This window comes from Colletotrichum fructicola, assembly GCF_000319635.2.
Source record: "Colletotrichum fructicola Nara gc5 chromosome Unknown KSG_Nara_v1_contig03, whole genome shotgun sequence".
Lineage (NCBI taxonomy): Eukaryota > Fungi > Ascomycota > Sordariomycetes > Glomerellales > Glomerellaceae > Colletotrichum > Colletotrichum fructicola.
Genome location: NW_027094053.1, coordinates 6,519,848 through 6,538,411, shown reverse-complemented (window position 1 = coordinate 6,538,411; position 18,564 = coordinate 6,519,848). Strand labels below are relative to the sequence as shown.

General features: G+C 57.0%; 7 protein-coding genes across 7 annotated transcripts; 2 read left to right on the top strand and 5 right to left on the bottom strand.

The window, feature by feature from the left end:
- Nucleotides 1–518: 518 nt before the first annotated feature.
- On the top strand, nt 519–1,925 carry CGGC5_v006685 (Proline dehydrogenase 1; the record flags this gene model as incomplete). Its single annotated transcript, XM_032031465.2, has 3 exons — nt 519–1,599; nt 1,653–1,726; nt 1,773–1,925. 3 exons carry the CDS (start codon nt 519–521, stop codon nt 1,923–1,925), a joined length of 1,308 nt encoding a protein of 435 aa, XP_031889328.2.
- A 285-nt stretch (nt 1,926–2,210) lies between these two features.
- Nucleotides 2,211–3,206, bottom strand: PLB (Pectate lyase B; the record flags this gene model as incomplete). Its single annotated transcript, XM_032031464.1, has 1 exon — nt 2,211–3,206. The coding sequence occupies one exon, from the start codon at nt 3,204–3,206 to the stop codon at nt 2,211–2,213; it is 996 nt and encodes a 331-aa protein (XP_031889329.1).
- A 4,402-nt stretch (nt 3,207–7,608) lies between these two features.
- Nucleotides 7,609–9,364, bottom strand: terJ-1 (Efflux pump terJ; the record flags this gene model as incomplete). Its single annotated transcript, XM_032031463.1, has 2 exons — nt 7,609–9,120; nt 9,197–9,364. The coding sequence occupies 2 exons, from the start codon at nt 9,362–9,364 to the stop codon at nt 7,609–7,611; spliced, it is 1,680 nt and encodes a 559-aa protein (XP_031889330.1).
- Nucleotides 9,365–11,243: 1,879 nt separating this feature from the next.
- On the top strand, nt 11,244–13,038 carry acr-2-3 (Acriflavine sensitivity control protein acr-2; the record flags this gene model as incomplete). Its single annotated transcript, XM_032031462.1, has 3 exons — nt 11,244–11,697; nt 11,788–12,241; nt 12,336–13,038. The coding sequence occupies 3 exons, from the start codon at nt 11,244–11,246 to the stop codon at nt 13,036–13,038; spliced, it is 1,611 nt and encodes a 536-aa protein (XP_031889331.1).
- A 20-nt stretch (nt 13,039–13,058) lies between these two features.
- Nucleotides 13,059–14,580, bottom strand: pim1-2 (Protein pim1; the record flags this gene model as incomplete). Its single annotated transcript, XM_032031461.1, has 4 exons — nt 13,059–13,285; nt 13,340–13,946; nt 13,994–14,488; nt 14,551–14,580. 4 exons carry the CDS (start codon nt 14,578–14,580, stop codon nt 13,059–13,061), a joined length of 1,359 nt encoding a protein of 452 aa, XP_031889301.1.
- A 411-nt stretch (nt 14,581–14,991) lies between these two features.
- pruA (Delta-1-pyrroline-5-carboxylate dehydrogenase) lies at nt 14,992–16,718 on the bottom strand (the record flags this gene model as incomplete). Its single annotated transcript, XM_032031460.1, has 2 exons — nt 14,992–16,620; nt 16,677–16,718. The coding sequence occupies 2 exons, from the start codon at nt 16,716–16,718 to the stop codon at nt 14,992–14,994; spliced, it is 1,671 nt and encodes a 556-aa protein (XP_031889332.1).
- Nucleotides 16,719–17,319: 601 nt separating this feature from the next.
- CGGC5_v006679 (4-formylbenzenesulfonate dehydrogenase TsaC1/TsaC2) lies at nt 17,320–18,143 on the bottom strand (the record flags this gene model as incomplete). The annotated part of the gene is made up of 2 exons (XM_032031459.1): nt 17,320–17,874; nt 17,934–18,143. The coding sequence occupies 2 exons, from the start codon at nt 18,141–18,143 to the stop codon at nt 17,320–17,322; spliced, it is 765 nt and encodes a 254-aa protein (XP_031889306.1).
- Between the last annotated feature and the right edge of the window lie 421 nt (nt 18,144–18,564).

The following is an 18,564-nucleotide window of genomic DNA, read 5'->3' as shown; positions in this document are numbered from 1 at the left end:
AAGACCACTCGCCTTGCCTCAGATCACAAAGCGACTGCGTGAAGACTTGCAAATGTTGGACATACGACCAACTTCAAACAACATCTACCATACAGTATGCTTTCTACCGTGAGGCGTGCTTCCGCTCCTCCACTTCGGCGCTCCTTGGGGACCACCAGGCACGGCAGCCGCAATGCATCAACATCTACACGGCCACCTACATGGTGGAGGCATATGAGATCGTCAGCACAAGACAAGAACATCATCAGACTCATAAGTGGAGGTGCTGGCGTGGGAATCATTGGGTTGATGTTGACGGGGCGTGCTGATTCAACGTCAACGGATGATCCTCGAGACCTGAGAGCGCTATCCTCAGTGCCCTTAAGTAAGCTCTTTTCAGGATGGATGTAAGTTGTTCGCTTTAGAAGAGAGCCTTTTTCTTTGCGAGAACGAAACCCAAGTTGACCACATAAATCAGTGCGTTCGCATTTTGCTCCTCGCCAGGTTGGGTCAATGCAAGCGAGTCTCTGTACAACTTCATGTCCAAGGTCCCCATTATCTCCTCCATCACGCACAAATTCGTCATGTGCACATTCTTCAATCAGTTTCTCGGCGGAGAAACGACTGAGGAGTGTATCCCCAAGATCAAAGCGCTTCGCCAAGAAAACATCGGCACTCTGCTCGGCTACAACATCGAAGCTGAACTCGACGGCTCCAGCAAGGATCCCGACCTGATCCTCGCCCAGACCCAGCTTGTGCTCTCCTCCATCGAGGCGCAGGGGCGACTCGCCAGGGAGTTTTGGCCGGATACCGCCGCCACCGGAGGCGACAACAGATGCTGGGTCAGGATTAAGATCACCGGCCTTTTGCCTCACCCTGTTGCGCTGCACAACGGCTCCAAGGCAATTCTGGCTGCAAGAGGCGCGAAAGGTTTGGATGAGAATGTTCCGTATCCAGGCCTGCCCAACGACGGCGACTGGGACGCCGCGCTAAACGGCCAAGGCGTCACTCAAACTGACCGCGAGCAGCTCCTCAGGCTCCGGGCTACCATGGAGGCCATCGCAGGCAAAGCACGAGACAACAATGTGCGCATCGTCATTGACGCGGAACAGACCTGGTACCAGCCAGTTATTGATGCTCTCACGGACGAGCTGATGCAGAAATACAATGCCTTGGATGGTGGTCCAGCGACTTGCATCGCTTCGTTCCAAGCATACCTGCGACGTTACCCGCAACTCCTCGACCAACAGATCCAGCGTGCCGAGGAGAAGGGCTACAAGCTGCTCTTCAAGCAGGTAAGGGGGGCTTACATGGTGACCGAGGCAGAGAGATGGGAGAAGGAGGGCCACAAGGGGTCGGGCCCGGTATGGTCGACCAAGGAGGAGACAGACGCGAGCTACAACTACGGCATCGAGAGAGCGCTCGCGACTATTGCGGAGCAAGTGCGCAAAACTGGAGCTTCCAGACTAGGAGCGGTCTTTGCCACGCACAACTCCATCAGCGTCGATCTCGGGATCCGATTGCTGGAGGAGCACGGACTGGCCAAGCGACAGGAGGAGAGTGGAAAACTCCTGCTTTCGAAGGAGGCTGCGGGAAGCATTGCTTTTGCTCAGTTATACGGTAAGGATCAGAATCTCGAGAGTTCTTGAAGGTGGTGGCTGACTTCTTTCTAGGAATGAAAGACGATCTCACAAATAAGATCACCGGAACTATCGAGGCACCGGGAGGGTTCGCGCTGGTTGTCAAGGTGAGTCTTTCTCTTCGCACACGACGATCGCTAACACCATGACTAGTCCATGAGCTATGGCGACCTGCGAGAGTGTCTGCCCTTTCTCGCCAGGAGAGCGACGGAAAACAAAGCGGTTCTTGAGGGGAGAGGTGGTGCAATGGCAGAGAGAGTTCGATTGGGGCGTGAAATTCGAAGACGGTTTACTCCCCTCGGTTAGCTCAGGGGCTGCTGCTTAGTGGTTTGCCATGGCATGAGACTTATCATTCAATTTTCACTTTCACATATTGGGACAGATGATTGTGCGTTGAAACCGGCAACTATATTCACAGAACCAGGAGCTTACAAGCCCCTGATGCCTTTGAAAGTATTTACATGAATAGTGTACTTCTCAGTACTCTGCAACCGCGGGCGGCCGGAAGAAAAAAGGCCGCCACGACGGAAGGCAGCAATAGCGCTCTTCTCATTACCCACTGCAGGGTTTCTTCTTCTCTCACTAAACCACTTAGAAGGTGAGGGTCTGGCCAGCGGTGCCGACGACGGCAGCCTTGACCTTGGAGGAGCCGAGGAGGGTGTAGCTGTAGTCGGGCTTGGTGAAGGTGCCCTTGGGGGCGTCGTTGGTGGAGCCACCGAGGTCGACGTCGTTGACGACAGCGTAGCCGGTGCTCTTGGAGTCGAGGAAGGTGATGGCCTTCTTGGTGTCGGAGAAGACGGAGGACTCGATGAGGAGCTGGGCGCCCATGCGGGTGTTGATGCCGGAGGTCTCGAGCTTCTCGGCGTAGTTGTTGAAGATGTGGACGTTACCGAAGCGGACGGAGGGGTTGCGGGAGCCGACGTTGGACCAGTGGTTGTTGGCGTAGGTGACGTAGAGCTTGCCGGTGTCCTCAGCAGAGTTGGAGTCGGAGTGGCCGACGAGGGAGCCCTTGTAGTGGTCGTGGAGGTAGGTGTTGGAGACGGTCACGGCCATGGAGGCGTGGGTGATGTCGAGCAGACCATCGTAGTAGTCCTTGCCGTTGTTCTTGTCGGAGGACAGGTCGCAGTGGTCAACCCAGACCTTGGAGGAGGCCTGGATGCCGATGGCGTCACCGTTGTCGGCGAGGACCTTGGAGATCTTCATGTTGCGGACAATGACGTTCTCCTGCTTGTTGATGTACAGACCGACACCGGTCAGGGAGGAGCCGGCGGCACCGATGATGGACTTGTTGGAGCCGACCTTGACCTTGGTGGCACCGGTGATGGCGCCCTTGACGACGATGACGGCCTTCTCGTCAGAGGTGGCGGCAGCGGTGAACTGGGCCAGGGTGGAGACGGTGGTGGTGGTACCGCCGGAGCCACCGGTGGTGCCGGCACCGTAGCCAACATCGCAAGCGTCGGTGATGGCAGCACGCTTGCCAACGGTGCGGGGGTCGACGGCGGCGCCGTCACGGACGGTAGGGGTGGGGGTGGCGCTGGCAACGGAAGCCAGGAGGGCCAGGGAAGAGGCGATGCCGGAGAACTTCATCTTGACTGTTTCGAGCTTGGTGGTGTTGGCTGATTTGTCGTAGGTGGTTTTCGTAAGAAAAAAGAGTGTGTTGACGGTCTACGTCGAACGAAGGTATGCAGTGAGAGGATTTGATGTAGGGAATGAATGCAAAGAGCGCGAGAGCTGAAAGACTGAAGAAGTGAAGCGGGATGAAGAGCAAGAGGAAGAATGGTATGAAGTCGGATGGGACGAGGCTCTTAAGTATTTGTCGCCATCAACACGCAAGGGAGCTCTTGGCTAAGCTTCTCGTGCCAAGAGCCAAGACCTCTTCTGTAGAAGCTTGGGTACACACACCCGCTCCTCTCTCTCTGTCTGCAACGAAGGGAGGGCGTCTGCTTGGCCAGCGCCTTGCTTGCGTACGCGTGCTCTCCTTGGGTCTTGGCCCAGGATCATGGTGGTGCCAAGCGGAACCATACCGAGAGGAGGCTCTTTGGGGCCATTTGCGCAAATGCAACGCTGTCTTGGCACTTGCGTACGTCTTGGGCCTGGACAGGGCGGGCAAATGATGGTGATCCTTGGCGGGGAAGGGATTCGAAGGGGATGCCAAGACAGACTTGCACATCACGTTGAGATGATGGTGGTACACGACATGGCGTCACGGTGAGAAGAATGGGTTGTGCATGCACCCAGACACCATGGAAGGCGGAGGTTGTGAAGGGAAAGGATGTGCTTGTGAATGACACGGTGGGAACGAAGCGGTTCCCGGGCCCCGATCTGGTTGAATCGCACGAATGAGGATGCTGGCTCGGGATGGAGTGGACGGGCATGTGGTACGAGGGAGTGGTGGTGCGTTTGTTTAGGGGAAACGAGGCCAGGAGGTGTTTGTCGATATTGATCAGGCAGGCTAAGCCAGTAAGAGCGAGTTGACGTTTGGAAACGGGCCAGGGGGGATGATGGAAGTGGGTGCGAAATGAAGTCAGGGGATGAGTGATGGGATGGCACAGAGACATGGGGTTTCTTACCCATCCCAAAGAACGGCCGCATGGGTTCGAGATGGGCTGAGCAAGGGTCTCTTTTGACGAAAAAGGTTTTTTTTTCTGCTCACTGTCAAGCGGCAATAGGGGGGGGCGGCTCGGGGAAAGGCCCAGCACCACGGGTGGAGGTATCATGGATTCATGACGGCGACTGGAGCCTCACGACTCACATCGGATGAAGGCGAATTCGCTACCCGAAAGGCCTCCCCGGCCCCCTGGGCTGTTCTAGACGACAGGGCGTTATTAGCAGCGAGCCAATAGTGCAAATATTGTGCGGGCTGGAAGACCGAGAAGGGGAACAAAGCCATATTGCATTATTGCGTACTTGGGCCGAAAACCAACTCGACTTCACCGGGGTTCTCAGGGCGACTCGCTCCCACTTACCGCGGGGTCCAACACCAGAGTGTCCGTACACTGGTAGCGTAGAGTACAGAAATAGCTGTCGGTTACCAATATCGAGTGCTACGCCGTCGTCTAACTGGACCTGGGGCTCCAGTCTAGCAGAATCGGGAAGCTGGGTCTCCTGGTCGTGGCCGTTTGCGTTGGTGGCCGTCCCTGTTCGGAGGAGGTTCCGGGCGATGGGCCGGGTTGGAACGGTCGAGGGTCGGGGGCCAGGGCACCGAACGGGAATGGACGGGTGGGGCCCATGCTCCCGGCGTATATTAAATTTAAAATCAGGTAGAGTTGTGGGGGCAGGGATCTGTCTCAGATAAGGTATTTTCTCCGTCACTAACATCGATTTGTGGCGAGTCGTGCTGCCTTTGGTACCCTTTCTCTGTACTGCCAGCGAATAGACGCTGCCCTTTGAGCGCATTGCGCTGCTTTCATTGCTGTGATTTCTCAGTCCGAGAGATGTGGGCATCTTGCTTCCTTCTCCGTGGAGATTCAGCTTCAGGTTGTCGCACCAGTATGCGCCTCGATGCGGGATTGATTGCAGATGTCACCCGCGCACCACCACCGCCGCCCAGATGTCAGCCAACACGCCAATACGCCAACACTCTCGGCGGCTACGGTACACGAGTACCTTACACGAGCATACTCGGGTCTGCTTCTCCTTTTGTCTGCCCAAGCCTGCGTATGCAGCGGCCGACGACGACAACGAAATCGTGGAGTTGATGTGGAGACTTACGGGATTTCAGGAGAATTTTCATACATTCTCCGCCTGCGCCGACTCGGTGAAAATACGTAGGTCCCAAAAGAAAACCATCAACTGCCGGACCTAACGACCCTTCTTTCTGGGTGCACACTAACGAGAATTTGGACGACAGCTGCTGTATCCGTATCGGGGAGCACGGAGCCTACCTCCGCAGTCCCGGCTCCGATACTTTTCGCTCGCAGCTGAGGAGCTGTCAATTGAGTTCAGGACCTTGCTCCGCATGTAAGGTACCTGGCGCTGTGTATATTGTATATGTCTCTGCTTGGCTGTTTCCCAGGTACCTCTTGTCGCCCGACCGACCTCGGTCTCCTTTACCGCGTGGACTCCGTGGAAGGCGAAGACACTGCTCATTGGCGGCGTTACACGAAATATTGGCCATGAATTTGCAGGGTCGGAAATTAGGAGGCGAATCGCATATTGTCAGGCACGACGCGACCGCCATTTGGTACCAACAACCAGCGCAGTCTCGAAACTCGAATTCACTTGGCGGGAGAAGGGTACTTGGCAGGCTGGCAGGTTGGGCAACATTTGGCACCACCCTCTTTCTCTTGGTTAATATGGAAGTCGGCACATTAAGGTCTTGTCCTCTGTCTTTTTCCCTGCGTCTTGTTTCTGGGGAAGAGGAAGCATGTCATCTCATTGCCGGCGCCTACCATAGCTTAATCCCGTAGCGCTCAACCTTGATGATCTTAGGACGCTCGTTAATGCTCTAACAGGAGCTAGAACGTCTCGCCTCGAGTAGAAGGTTTTTTTGTCGTCGGTACGTATCCGAGAGATGTTCCCTGACAGCGGTCCTCCTTACGACGGGAGAGCGCCCATATGATGCCCTCTCCCTCGGTCTCAGCCCACCCACACTCTTCCAAGTTCGATACCTCACTCCACTTTCCAGGGGAACATTGGACGGCCGACGTGATCTGATTATGCTCGGTTGCCTCCTTGGCTCTTCTTTTGGGAACATCGGCGAACACACATGACCAAGTCCGCAGACTCCGTGCATGTTGAGCGAGCAAATTTGCCCACCAATCTCTACAACTGTCGGACATTTCTCAATCGCCGAGGTATTCTTTGCAGAAGAAGCTTGGTTTGTGTGTGATTCATGAAACATCCAAATTGTGCATCTGGCGACTAAGCTAAGGTAATGGAACGTGCCCCTCTTAATTATTTTCATTATCATATTATGCCCCCAACCAGTTCATATCCGTTTCCATGCGCCGCCCTGCACAAACGTGCTCTAGCCGCCGTGCTACACGTGTACAACGTATTGCCATTCGGCGGAAAAACTAACGTGCGCAATTAACCTCACGCTCCCGTCGGCTCCTACAGTGCTCTACCACTGGACCCCACCTTCACGACACACCACACCCTCTCGTGTTCTGAGCCCCAAAATGCAGTGTGATACCATCTCCAACTCTTGCATCCTTCAACACTGACGTTCTGGTTGCTTTTCAACGACTGTCGTTGAATGATCGAAGTGCCAAGCCTCGATGCCAAGACGGATATCTCGGTGGGCTGGGCGGTTTCGAGCCACCCTGGGTTCCCAAGGGCCAAGACACGTTCGAGCTGATCAGTTCTTGGCCCTCTTTTTGACAGCCCGGCGTGCCAAGTCTGCTGTGTAGATTGTGAAGGGGACAAAGGAGGAAAAAAAACAAATCTGGGCCACGAGGTCCCGCCAAGCCATCCAAGCATCCTCCCGAATGGCAGGCTGCACGTTCCTGGGCGCCAAGAAACCACCAACACCAACCCATCCCCAACGGGCGCCACCCTTTTGCAGTAATTTTGGAATATTGGAGATTGAGATCACGAACCTCAAGGGTGACGGGGCCTGGCTGCGACAGTCAAGTCTCCACCAGAGGGCGGAATTCGAAATCCAGGAACGGCGGGCAGACATGGACACGCCGGTGGCGGAGGGCGCCATGCGTATGTGGGATACGGCCAGCGGGCAGATGGTCTCCCCGGGGATTCGTCATCGTCCACATCTCGTTTTCGCCATTGTTGATGAGTGGGAAATTTGTCGACGCCCGTCGTTGATGCAGGTTTGCTTGACTTTCTCTCCTCACCGCTGCTCACATCTTGTTCTCGTGACGGCCGATCGCAGCCTCAAAGAAGCAAGCTTGCCGCAGGGTTCCTGTTAGAGAAACCGTGGCTGTAAGTTGTAACTCGGTGTCGAGATGCGTCCAATATTCTCCACAGGCCGAATGAAATTACTTCGTCTAGTTCATGCATCCCGTCGCCGCAGCGGCGGCAGCGTCGCTCATCTCGCCGGAATCTGTCCCTCCGGCGCACCACGCGGCTGCGGTTTCTCCGCATCGGTGTCGGTCATCGTCCACGAGGTCTCCTGCCCGCCCGCGACACTGTCGTCCCCGGCACCACCACCACTAGGCACGTCGATGAACTGAGACTGGCGAGCCTCCTCCTCGATCTGCGCGCGCTCCTCCATCGTCAGGTCGCTCTTCGCCTGCCCGATCTGGACGAACGCGTACAGCGCCAGCGCGACGCCCGCGACGCCGACGGCCAGCCAGAAGGCCGTCTTGTAGCTCTGCTTCGTGCCCAGGTGGCTCGTCTGGCCGACGGCGACGTCGCCGATGCCGAGGAAGAAGGAGATGCCGAGGAACAGCAGGCTGTTGATGAGCGCGCCCGCCGTGCCCTGCCGATACGCGGGCAGGTTCGTCGTGATGAAGACGTTGCTGACGGTGTAGGTGATGTCGATGCCGATGGTGCCGCAGATCATGGACGGGAAGACGTAGGCCCAGTAGTTGGGGTTGTCGGGCATGATGGCGAAGAGCAGCACGCTGAGAAGGTTGCCCGTGCCCGAGATGGCGAGCAGCACGCGGCCCGGCAGGAGGTGCAGTGTGAAGCCGCCGACGGTGCCGATGACGAGGCCGCCGAGGATCATGGGGACGTACCAGACGGCGGTCAGCAGCGGCGACATGTGCAGGACGGTCTCGATGTAGAAGCTGGAGTAGAAGAGGAAAAGGCCGAAGGTGCCGTATGCGAAGAATAGGGCGCAGGCCAGGGTCTTCATGGACTTGGGGGCGAACAGGTCGGCCGGGAGGAGAGGGTTCGACGCCACCTTGGCCTCGACGTACCACGCTCCGACGAGGAAGGCGACTCCCAGAACCAAGGTGACGATGATCTGAGGGCTGGCCCATCCCTGAGGCGCGTGTGAGCTATCAGTGATGGCGTACACCACCAGCAGCAGACCAGGCACGATGGTCGCAACACCCCACCAGTCCATGCTAATCTCCTGGCGCTTCTCACGCAGGTCGTTGGGGATTGTCAGGAACGACACGGCGGTGATGATGCCGAGCACGATGCTGCCGAGCCAGAAGTACGCACGCCAGTTGAGGAACTGGCCCGCGACGCCGCCGATGAGGATACCGAAGAAGAAGCCGATGGGGGCGAAGGCACCGTATAGCGCAAAGACAAGGTTCTTGCGCGGGCCGGGACGGTAGATCTTGCCAAGGAGCATGATGCCGGCCGGGAGGTACGCGGCGGAGCCGAGACCCTGGAGGGCTCGGCAGAATATCAGCATGAGGTAGTTGTTGCTGAAGGCGGCGATGAGGCACCACACGAAGAACCAGGCCAGGCCGATGTTGAAGACAAAGTACCCGCCGTACATGTCACCCAGCCTGCCGAGCGGCAGCAGGAAGGCGCCGGTGACGAGCGAGAAGACGCTCGAGGGCCATGTCTGCGAGGCGGCCGGGATGTCGAGCTCCTTGGCGAGTGGAGGCAGGATGATGTGGAAACCACTGACGAAGTACTCCTACGCCGGGAACGTCAGAATATAGATCTAGCCCGAGCGGGCGTGATTGGAACCACTGTGATGGGAAGAGACATACCGCCATCAACATGGATCCCAGCAGGGAGAAACAAAAGCCGATTTCGGACCATTGGGACTTGAAGACGGCCGGGCGCTGTCGGCCGAGAAGCTCGACGTCGAACGAGGTTGCGCTTCTGCGGTCGCCGGGGCCGGTGGCTTCCCGCTCGGTATCGTCGTGCCGGGACATCGGTACTTTCACGCCGGAAGAGGGGGTTCGTCTGTTCGGCTATGCAGTTCCGGCTATGTATGTCGTCTAATCTGGTGACGTGATTGCAAGTGCAGTTGGGGAACGATGATTAGGTTAGGTCATGTATGTATACAGTTTTCTTGACAGCATGAAAAGAGTCAAAGTCGCATCCATTACAAGAAGAGCAGAATCCATTGCGGGACCATGCAATGGCTAAATATTGGGCAGGCTGGCAGCAGGCCATCGAGGTCCCGAGTCACTGATGCAAAGAATTTCTAATCGGTCGCCATTGATGTGGAGAACAAAGGGGATTCGCGACCAACGGGCCACGGCTTGGAACCCGCCCCAACACACGGGCCGGATGGGGACTGGGGGCGACGGGATCCTAGGCCACCAACAAAGCGGTCTCCGGAGACTGCGAGACTGCGTAGATAGTAGAGCCTCGTGAGGCACGACGGCGGTGGCTGCTTGCTGCTGCTGGTGCTGGGTGGGCATGGTTTGCGCCTTGGCTTCCGTTCTGGGCAAAGGGCGTCATCTGTCAACCTGGAGGTGGTGTTGGAGGCGGCACGTGTAAGAGAGTTCAGACATGTTTGCTTGGAAACACGGGCAGACGGGATAGCCCAGTGTTGTGTGGAATCTGTGACGATGGAGTGGTAATCGAGGACACACGGATATGCTTACGCGATGAGAGCCAGTTTATCGCATATTTTGCCTCCTTTGGGCGTCATGTTGCTGGATATTACAGCCTCGATGACACAACTAGCGAGATCCGGGGCAATCTGGCGCCTGGCGGGCTGTGACGCCATGGTCTGTTTTTTTTTCTGGCCCTCATGGACGTTCGAGAGCGTTCGCTTTGGAAACATCCGATGGAATCATGGAAACGCGGAAACTTCAGAGGTGGTGGCAGACAATGGAGAATGCGCCTCTTTGTTTGGCTGTTGGCTGGACTGGTGGGGCTGCTCGAATGCCGAACTGGGCCTAGCTCCTCTTTTCCTGGCGTCTGATTCGCCAGAGACACAATGTCAAGCGGAAAGAAAAACGTGACTGCAACGAATCATTGGAACCCAAGACTTGGACCGTGCGTCATCTTGCTCAACCTTCGAGAAGAAAGAGTGGGTCTTATATGCACGCTGTGCTGCTGGACTTCCATTCTGGGACTAGCGCAACTGCCACTCGGCCGGGGCCAGCAGGACGTGCCCCGCGCTCTTTTCCGCCGATGCGGTGTCATCGGCCGCCGAACCAAGCGTCTGCCCGCCGTCACTCTATCGCTCCGCCATCCAACTGCACCGCACCGCACCTTCATCCCGTTTTCCAACGATTCCACATTCCGCACAGCACCTTACGCCCTGCGAGTGACGCGAAGCCCTTAGGTTCTGCCCAATCTAATCAGATCAGTCGTCTCATATCTTCTGACATACGGGCAGCCACTCACTCGCTCCGGAATCCATATTCCCACACCTTGGCTACCCCTACTGTGCCAGTCTGGGCCCCCCGGATTACCAATCTTGGATTTCGCCTCAAATCTGTCATGCATGTCTTGATGATTCTTTTCTCAATCGAGGCAGTATCTGCGCCAACCCAACCACAACCCGGTCATCCCAACGTCTGCCCATAGCTTCCTTCCCATCTCGTTGCTTCACACTGCCTCACGACGTCCTCGTCACTGGCCCTGCCGCCCTTGTTACGTTATCATTACCACCACAGTACCAATCTACTCACATCTTGATATCTCTCTCATAGGCTGTTGCAGGCCCAGGAGGAACCTGCAGCTTGGGACGCCCGCACGCAAGCGCGCGCGCCCAGACCCAGACAAGACACACACACAAAGGACAAACGCGCACCTTGATAGCCCGCACGTCTGTCTGGCTTGCTAGCTGCAATGGCCCGCATCGACATGCTGAATGCCCCGACAAAACCATGTCACAACTGCCGCCGCCGCCGTCTCCGCTGTGACCGCTCCTACCCCCACTGCCACAAGTGCACCGCGGCCGGCCAGGAGTGTCTGGGCTACGGCAAGCTCTTCCGCTGGACAGAGGGCGTAGCGAGCCGCGGGAAGCTCGCCGGCAAGGCCACAATCACCTTCTCCTCCGCCCCGGAGCCCGAGTCTCACTCGTCATCCCTCCAACTCGCCGATCCGGCAGCCTCCTCCTCCGGGACCCAGCACCCAGACCTCCCGCCCGCGGCATCCTCGTCGTCCGCCGAACCAGAGCCCAGCAGCGCCCTCGTCGTCTCCGCCGCCGCCGTCCGCCCCGGGACCCAGTCGGCCCCATGGACCCTCGTCGACCCTCTCTTCCAGGATGTGGAGCATCACTACCGCCACTACCTCTCATATTGTACATCTCACACCCTTCCTCCCACCGCGGAACCAACCTCTCGGTAGGACGCGTCCGAATAGAGTAGGCAAGCTAACCATCTCGGCCTAGTCACCACCCGCGTCTGCAGGGATCTCGTCTCCTGGGACGTCCCAGACCGTAACCCCTTCCGCTCCCTCGTCCCGCTGACGAGAGCGCACCCCCTGCTGCAGCACATCATCGTCGCCGCGTCGGCCGCCCACATGTCCAACCTCTCCCGCGCCGTCTCCTCGGACCCGGTGGCCGACCTCAACGCCCGCCAGGCCCTGAACGACGCCCTCATCGCCAAGCACAAGGCCCTCCGTCTGCTGTCGTCTGCCATCCAGAGCATCGGCAGCAGCGGCGGCGTCGGCGGCGACGTCGTGCTCGCGGCCGTGCTCTTCTTCGTCAACGTCGAGTTGATCGAGAGCGGGCAGTCCGGCTGGAAGCCCCATCTGGAGGGCGCCGGCCGCATCATGGCCTTCCTGCCGCCGGTGGGGTCTGCCGATGAGGCCTTGAGGGACTATGTCATGTCTGATTGCTTCATGTGAGTTTCTCATGTCATTGATGTCGTGTGATGCTATGTGATATGTCCGATATTTGGTAATGAATTATCTAAGCTAATCTTTTTTCAACCAAAGATATTACATCTTGGCTTCGGCTTTCAATACGTCTCCGCCTACCGCTGCCAAATCCTACTACCAGTCTGTGCAGGCGTCTTCTATCCTAGGAAGGGCCGCCGCCAATAGCTATCTATGTTGTCCACCTGATATTTTGCAGATTCTCCTCGACGCCTCACAGCTATCGACAACAGAGGCAGATGACCTTGACTCTACTGCGCAGGCTGGCGCGCAGCTGCTGGAGAAAGCTTTGGCCTTTGACATTGAGAACTGGGCATACGAGCAGCGAAACATTTCCTACTTCCAGCAGATCCCAGTCGAAAGCCGGATACACGCCGGCTCCGCCCATCGCATTGCCGCCAGCCTGTACATCTTGCACAGTGTTCCGGCCATATCAAAGCTCGTGTCAGTCAGCCGCGATGAGCTGGATTCGGAGCTCTACTACCATCTTTCCTCCATATCCGACGAAGATCCCAACTTCAAGGCGACTTGTTGGCCGACATTTATTGCCGGCGCCGGTGCATCCAATCCCGACAGACGGGCATGGGCCCTCTATCGGCTCAAGAGGCTCATGATTGCGACGCCGTGGGGTTTCATCACGACTGCCATGGACACCTTGCAGACCATCTGGAGTTTGGAAGAGTCCCTCGACCCCAGCACGCAGACAGAAAGGAGCTGGGTGCAGAAACTCAAGTCCTCTGACCTCAACTTCCTCATCGTGTGAACAGGGCAGAGCAGAGCGCATTAAAGCCGGGGGCTTGTTGCGACGGCAAATTGGCCGCCGGCATCAATGAAATTGAGCTTCTTCTCTCCTAGCTGCTTACTACGGACCAGCGTTGGCGTCTTCACGGTGTCCGTCGTGGCAAGACCCGTGTTGTAGCTCGCCGAGAATCCCCAAGCATGCATTTCACCCTCTTTTGAAATGGTGTAGCAGTTGTCGATGCCTGCTGCAACGAACACGGCTTTGAGGTCTGTCCAGCCGAGGTTAGTCTTGTCAGTACTGTCGCTGGATAGGGAATACTTACCGGGAACGACAGCTGGGACATTCAGCACCCGAGGGCGGTCCCTCGAATCAAATATGATGTGGTCTTCAGGCAGCGTCTCGAGCGGCATTCCCATCTGGCCGTCGTCGGCTCGGCCCCAAACCAGCACTTCGCCTTCCTCGGTGCACGCAACGGTGTGGTGCAGTCCACATCCGATGTGGCGGACCTTGTATCCCTCGAGGCTCTTGATGACTGTCGGCGAGATCACAGTCGTGAACCCGGTGTCCTCCCGCGTCGAGATTCCACACTGGCCAAAGTTGTTCAATCCGAAAGCCCAAACTTTGCCCGTCGTGTCGATGGCGAAGCTATGATGTGACCCGGCAAAGATCTTGGCCGTCTTGTTCTTGGGAAGACCGACGCGCTGGGGAACGAGGGTCTCGAAGCGTCGGCGTGCCAGGATACGTCGTCCCAGCTCGTTCTGCTCCCCAGATCCCCATGCGAAGACGTTTCCGTCATTGGTGAGGGCGAGGATATGGTCTGATCCGCCCGCGAGTTCTTTGATGTCCGTGAGTCCTGGGATCAACACCGGCAACCGCTCCGTCGTCTTGGGTGGCTTCTCACGGAGGAAGCCAAAGTTGCCGTCTCCGCCCTGCGCGTGGTTAGCATGGAGTACTCAAAAACAGGTGACGAACTTACGGCAAAGCTTCCCCATCCGTACACTTTTCCTGCAGCCGTCAACGCAAACCCTGCGCTGTTCGTCGCTGCAACTTGCACAACATCAATCTCCTCTTCAAAGTTGACGGCTTCGGGAGTACTCTCGAATGGGTTCAGGATATCCTCCTCGTCCTCTTCGGCTTCTGCTTCGGACTTGGAGGTAGACTTCACGCGTCCTAGGGCACCGTCATCGTTGACGCCCCAGGTCAGCACCTTGCCGTCGTGGGTAAGAGCAACACAGTGCATACCGCCAACGGCAACTTGTACAACCCCCACAGAGTCGGCATCGAGGAGGCGGTTGAGGCGTGGGCGGGGCGCTTGTGTATGCCGGGGTCCAAGACCTAGCTCGGAGTTTTCGCCGCTTCCGATGACGAAGACGTCGAGTTTCGTCGTAGGTCTCGATGTCGACGATGGTCTGGGGCTCGGCTGTTTGGGTTTCGTTGGGTGTTGGTCCCGTTTGGTGCTTGCCGTTTGGGCCTATCGGTGTAAGTCGGCATCGATACCGCAAAGGCATGGAAGGAGTGTCAGGCGGCACTTACCTTGGTGCGAGACGGCAAAGAAGTCTCCATTCTGTTTTTCTTTTCTTCCCTGAACTTTTGGAAAGAATACTAGCGACGAAAGAATTTAACAAACTTGTATGTCATGTCTTCTCTTGACGAACGCTGAGCACTGTGCCAATTTGTATGGCTGCCGCAGGCGATATGGAAGGAAGCTCAGACCACGATCCTCGGACTTGCTTACCTCAGTACGATTAGTCACCATTGCCATTTCTGGCGCCGGGGCAGCTGCTGCCTGGTGGTGCCTGCACCAATTGACCAATGAACACGCCGTCTTGCTTCTTCACGACGCGGATGACTAATGCGCGGAAGGAAGAGATGCAGGCAAGCAGCACGTCTGACACGTTGTTCCATACAAGGCAGATTTCCAGAAAGGCATTGAATCCTACAAGACAAGTCTACTTCTAAATCAACCTCGGCAACTCACTCCGCGATATGGCAAGCGCCAAGGGTGCTACTAGAACTCTCGAAAGAGTCTTTAACAGTCCGGATGCTTGAGAACCGAAGAAGAACATTGACCGAGTTCGCCTTGTCGTTCGTCCCGCTGGATCTTGCGCCTCCAAACGGATGCGCCCCGATGACTGCCCCAGTGCACTTGTCATTGATGCAGAACATTCCCACCGAGTCTCTCAACCTCTCATTCGCAATCTTGATGGCTTCTCTGTCGCGCGAGAAGAAAGACCCCGCCAAGCCGTACTCACTCGTGGAGTCAATGACGTCGCACACGTCCTCGAGGTTGTTCGGCAGGGTATCGTCGTAAGTCAGCACCGCAAACAACGGTCCGAAGAGCTCCCGCGTAAGCAGGTGAGACGTGGCGGTCTTGTCGTCCCGTTTGGCCTCCAGGATAGCCGGTTGAATGAATAGGCCTTTGCTACCGTCCCGCTTGCCTCCAAAGAGAAGCCGGTGGCCATCCTTCTGGGCGCTCTCCAAGAACTCGCCGAATCGTTCGAAAGCTGCCTCGGAAACTATCGGCCCAAGTGGATGGTGAAGCTGCTTTACGTCGTCGCCGTGCGTCATTTTGGCCGCCTCCCTGAGCAACGCCGCCTTGAGATCGCCCTGCTCCCACATCGACTTGGGGACATACAGACGCGACAGCGCGCTACACTTTTGTCCTTGGAATTCAAAGGCTGAGCAGACTGCAGCGGAAGCAACCCAGTCAACGTCTTCGCGACACGAGTTGTGGACCAGGTGGAAGTTCTTGCCGCCGCTCTCGCCCACGATCCGCGGAAAGGTCTTGTAGAGCTGTGCATTGGTCCCAATCTGCGCGAACAAGCTCTTCAGAACCGCCGAGGATCCCGTGTAATGAAGGCCAGAGAAATGCGGGCTCGCCAGCGCGGGCTCGACCAGAACTGTGGGATCTGCCGTGGGAAGGAACTGGACCACCCCCTTGGGCAGCCCGGCTTCCTCCATGATCTGGTACAGGATATAGTTGGACAGAACAGCCATGGGCGACGGTTTCCAGAGCACGACGTTCCCGAGAATTGCCGGAGTGAACGCGATGTGCGCCCCCAGCGCGGTGAAGTTGAACGGCGAAACCGCGAGCACGAACCCCTCCAGCGGCCGGTAATCGAGGCTGTTGTACGCGGAGTCGGACTGCTTGAGCGGCTGCTGTTGGTAGAGCTGGTGGCAGTAGTAGACGTGGAAGTTGAGGGTGTCAATGACTTCGGTGATGCAGTCGCCTTCTGCCTGCCCGCACGTCTTGCCTTGGCCGAGCATCGTGGCCGCCATGAGCTTCCACCTGTACTTGGTCTCGACAAGCCTCGCGGCGCGCTTGTAGATGGCGGCGCGTTCGCTGAAGGGCATATTGGCCCATTTGCGGCGCGCGTCCAGGGCACCCGGGATGGCTCGCTTCGTGACGGTCTCTCGGTCGACTTCGTGATACTCCGCTAGCGGGGCGCCATGGTGGTTCCATGGGTTCTTCTGCACACTCTTCCGGCCGGTGTAAAGGCGTTCGCCGTTTATGATGCTGGGGATTTCGAAGGTTGTTTTTCCGGCCTCAGCCAGGGCAGCTTTGAGAAGCTTGCGCTCCTCTGAACCGGGGGCGTAGGAGAACTTTTGCTCCAGTTGTCAGTGGTGTAGATGTGCTGATACGATGGGTCGAAACTCACCCCGTCGGCGTTAGCCGGCTCTGGATACCGTGAAAGTGGCATTGTGAATCAGCAGAATGAAACGATAGGAAGGCTTCAAACAGTCTGGAAAGTCTACGATGACAGTTCATCAAGCCTGCAATGCAACAAGCCTTCATATCGTTAGCTTGCGAACCCATGCTCGGGCCGGCCGCAGGGTGGGCGAATCAGCGGGGTAGATCGGCACCCCTCAGTATCGGAGAGGCAGGACCGACGGTGTAGCAGCCGGCCGGCTCTGTCACTGAGTCCATTGGAAATGAGCTGAATGTGGACGAGACGACATCTGGTCTGTCTTTATTCCCAAAGCGTTGCGGCCCGAGAGTGTCACTGGAGAGTGGTCTCGACAGGAAACCCGATTACCTCGGCCTACTGGGTTGCAAGACTACCGCACTATGTTCCAGAGCACGATCAAGCGGGCATCAAATTATGCGACATGTTCGAAATATGGAAAAGTCGAAAATCTTGGGACCTTTTGGCATCCTGGCGCCAATTTGTTCATGGAGAAGATGGAGGCAACGCTTGAGATCTGGGCATAATGACATTTTGATTAAACTATGTGCTAATCGATGCGATGTCCTATCCTCCCGTATGACAAGTTCGTAGAAATACTCGCAAATCACACCGTTTACACGCACCGCGCTCCATCAACGAGAATCTCGACACCACTGATAATCGAGCTAGCCGGCTCAGCAAGGAAAAGAGCTACATTAGCCACATCAGAGGGCTCCACGAGGCGCCCAATCGGGATCGCCTCACACTTGGCCTTGATAATCTCCGCCGGCACAGGCCCGTCCGCGATGCCCGCAAACTTGTTGAGGAGAGGCGTGTTGCCCGAGGTCGGGCAGATCGTGTTGAACCGGAGCTGGTCCCGGGCAAACTCCAGCGCCATGGACTTGGTCGCCGAAGACACGCCGGCCTTGGTGGCGTTGTACCACGTCTGCAGGGCGCCGGGCCGGATCGCGTTTTCGCTGGAGATGACGATGGTCGAGCCGGGGCCGTTCTTTTTCATCTTGGGGATGAGGATCTTGGAGGCGAGGAAGATGCTCTTGACGTTTACCTCGAAGGCACGGTTGAACTCTTCGAGGGTGACGTCGATGCTCGACTTGTTGGGGTAGGACCAGCCAGCGTTGTGGACGACGATAGAGGGCGCTTTGCCGAAGCGTTGAACTGACGTCTCAAGCTGGAACAAACTGAATCAACATCGATCGAAGTTAGCCGTGATTAGAGAAGTCCACTTACTGCCTTTTTCCAGCTTGCTTCTTCGGCTACGTTGGCCTTAATCTGATAAGCTTGGCTCTCTGAGTATCCATCAACTGGACCGTCAGTGGCCTGCAAGTCCAGTCCCAGAACCAGCGCCCCCTCCTTGACGAAAGTCTCAAGGATCCCTCTCCCAAAGCCCTGGGTAGAGCCGGAGACCAGAGCAATCTTTCCTGCCAAACGACCGGTCATTTTGAAAGTTCGAATTAGGTTCAGTGTACTGTAAAGGGATTCAGTCGAATATTAATTTTCCAAGTTATCGCCATTGTTGAGACGCAGTCGTCGTTTGGGTGGTTTTAGATAGTCTTCTTGAATTACGGTCAACCCCCGGCCCGAGCTCCATGCGGGGGCGGGGTGCTATCGGGGTTGCGATCCCGGGGTCGGGTTCGACCGCCGATTGTTCGTATGACTACTACCCCTCAGTCCCCCCGTCGGCCGGGCCGGCGCTGTCACACAACACCGCACTCCTCGCACAGCAACCTCCCCATCTCACCAGCAAAACAGAATGGCCCCATCAACCACGACTCCGTCTGATTTACACCGTGCCCCCGTGTAAGTGCCGCCATCATCCGGCTCGGACCAGCGAGCTAACACAATCTCAGCGCATGTCTCA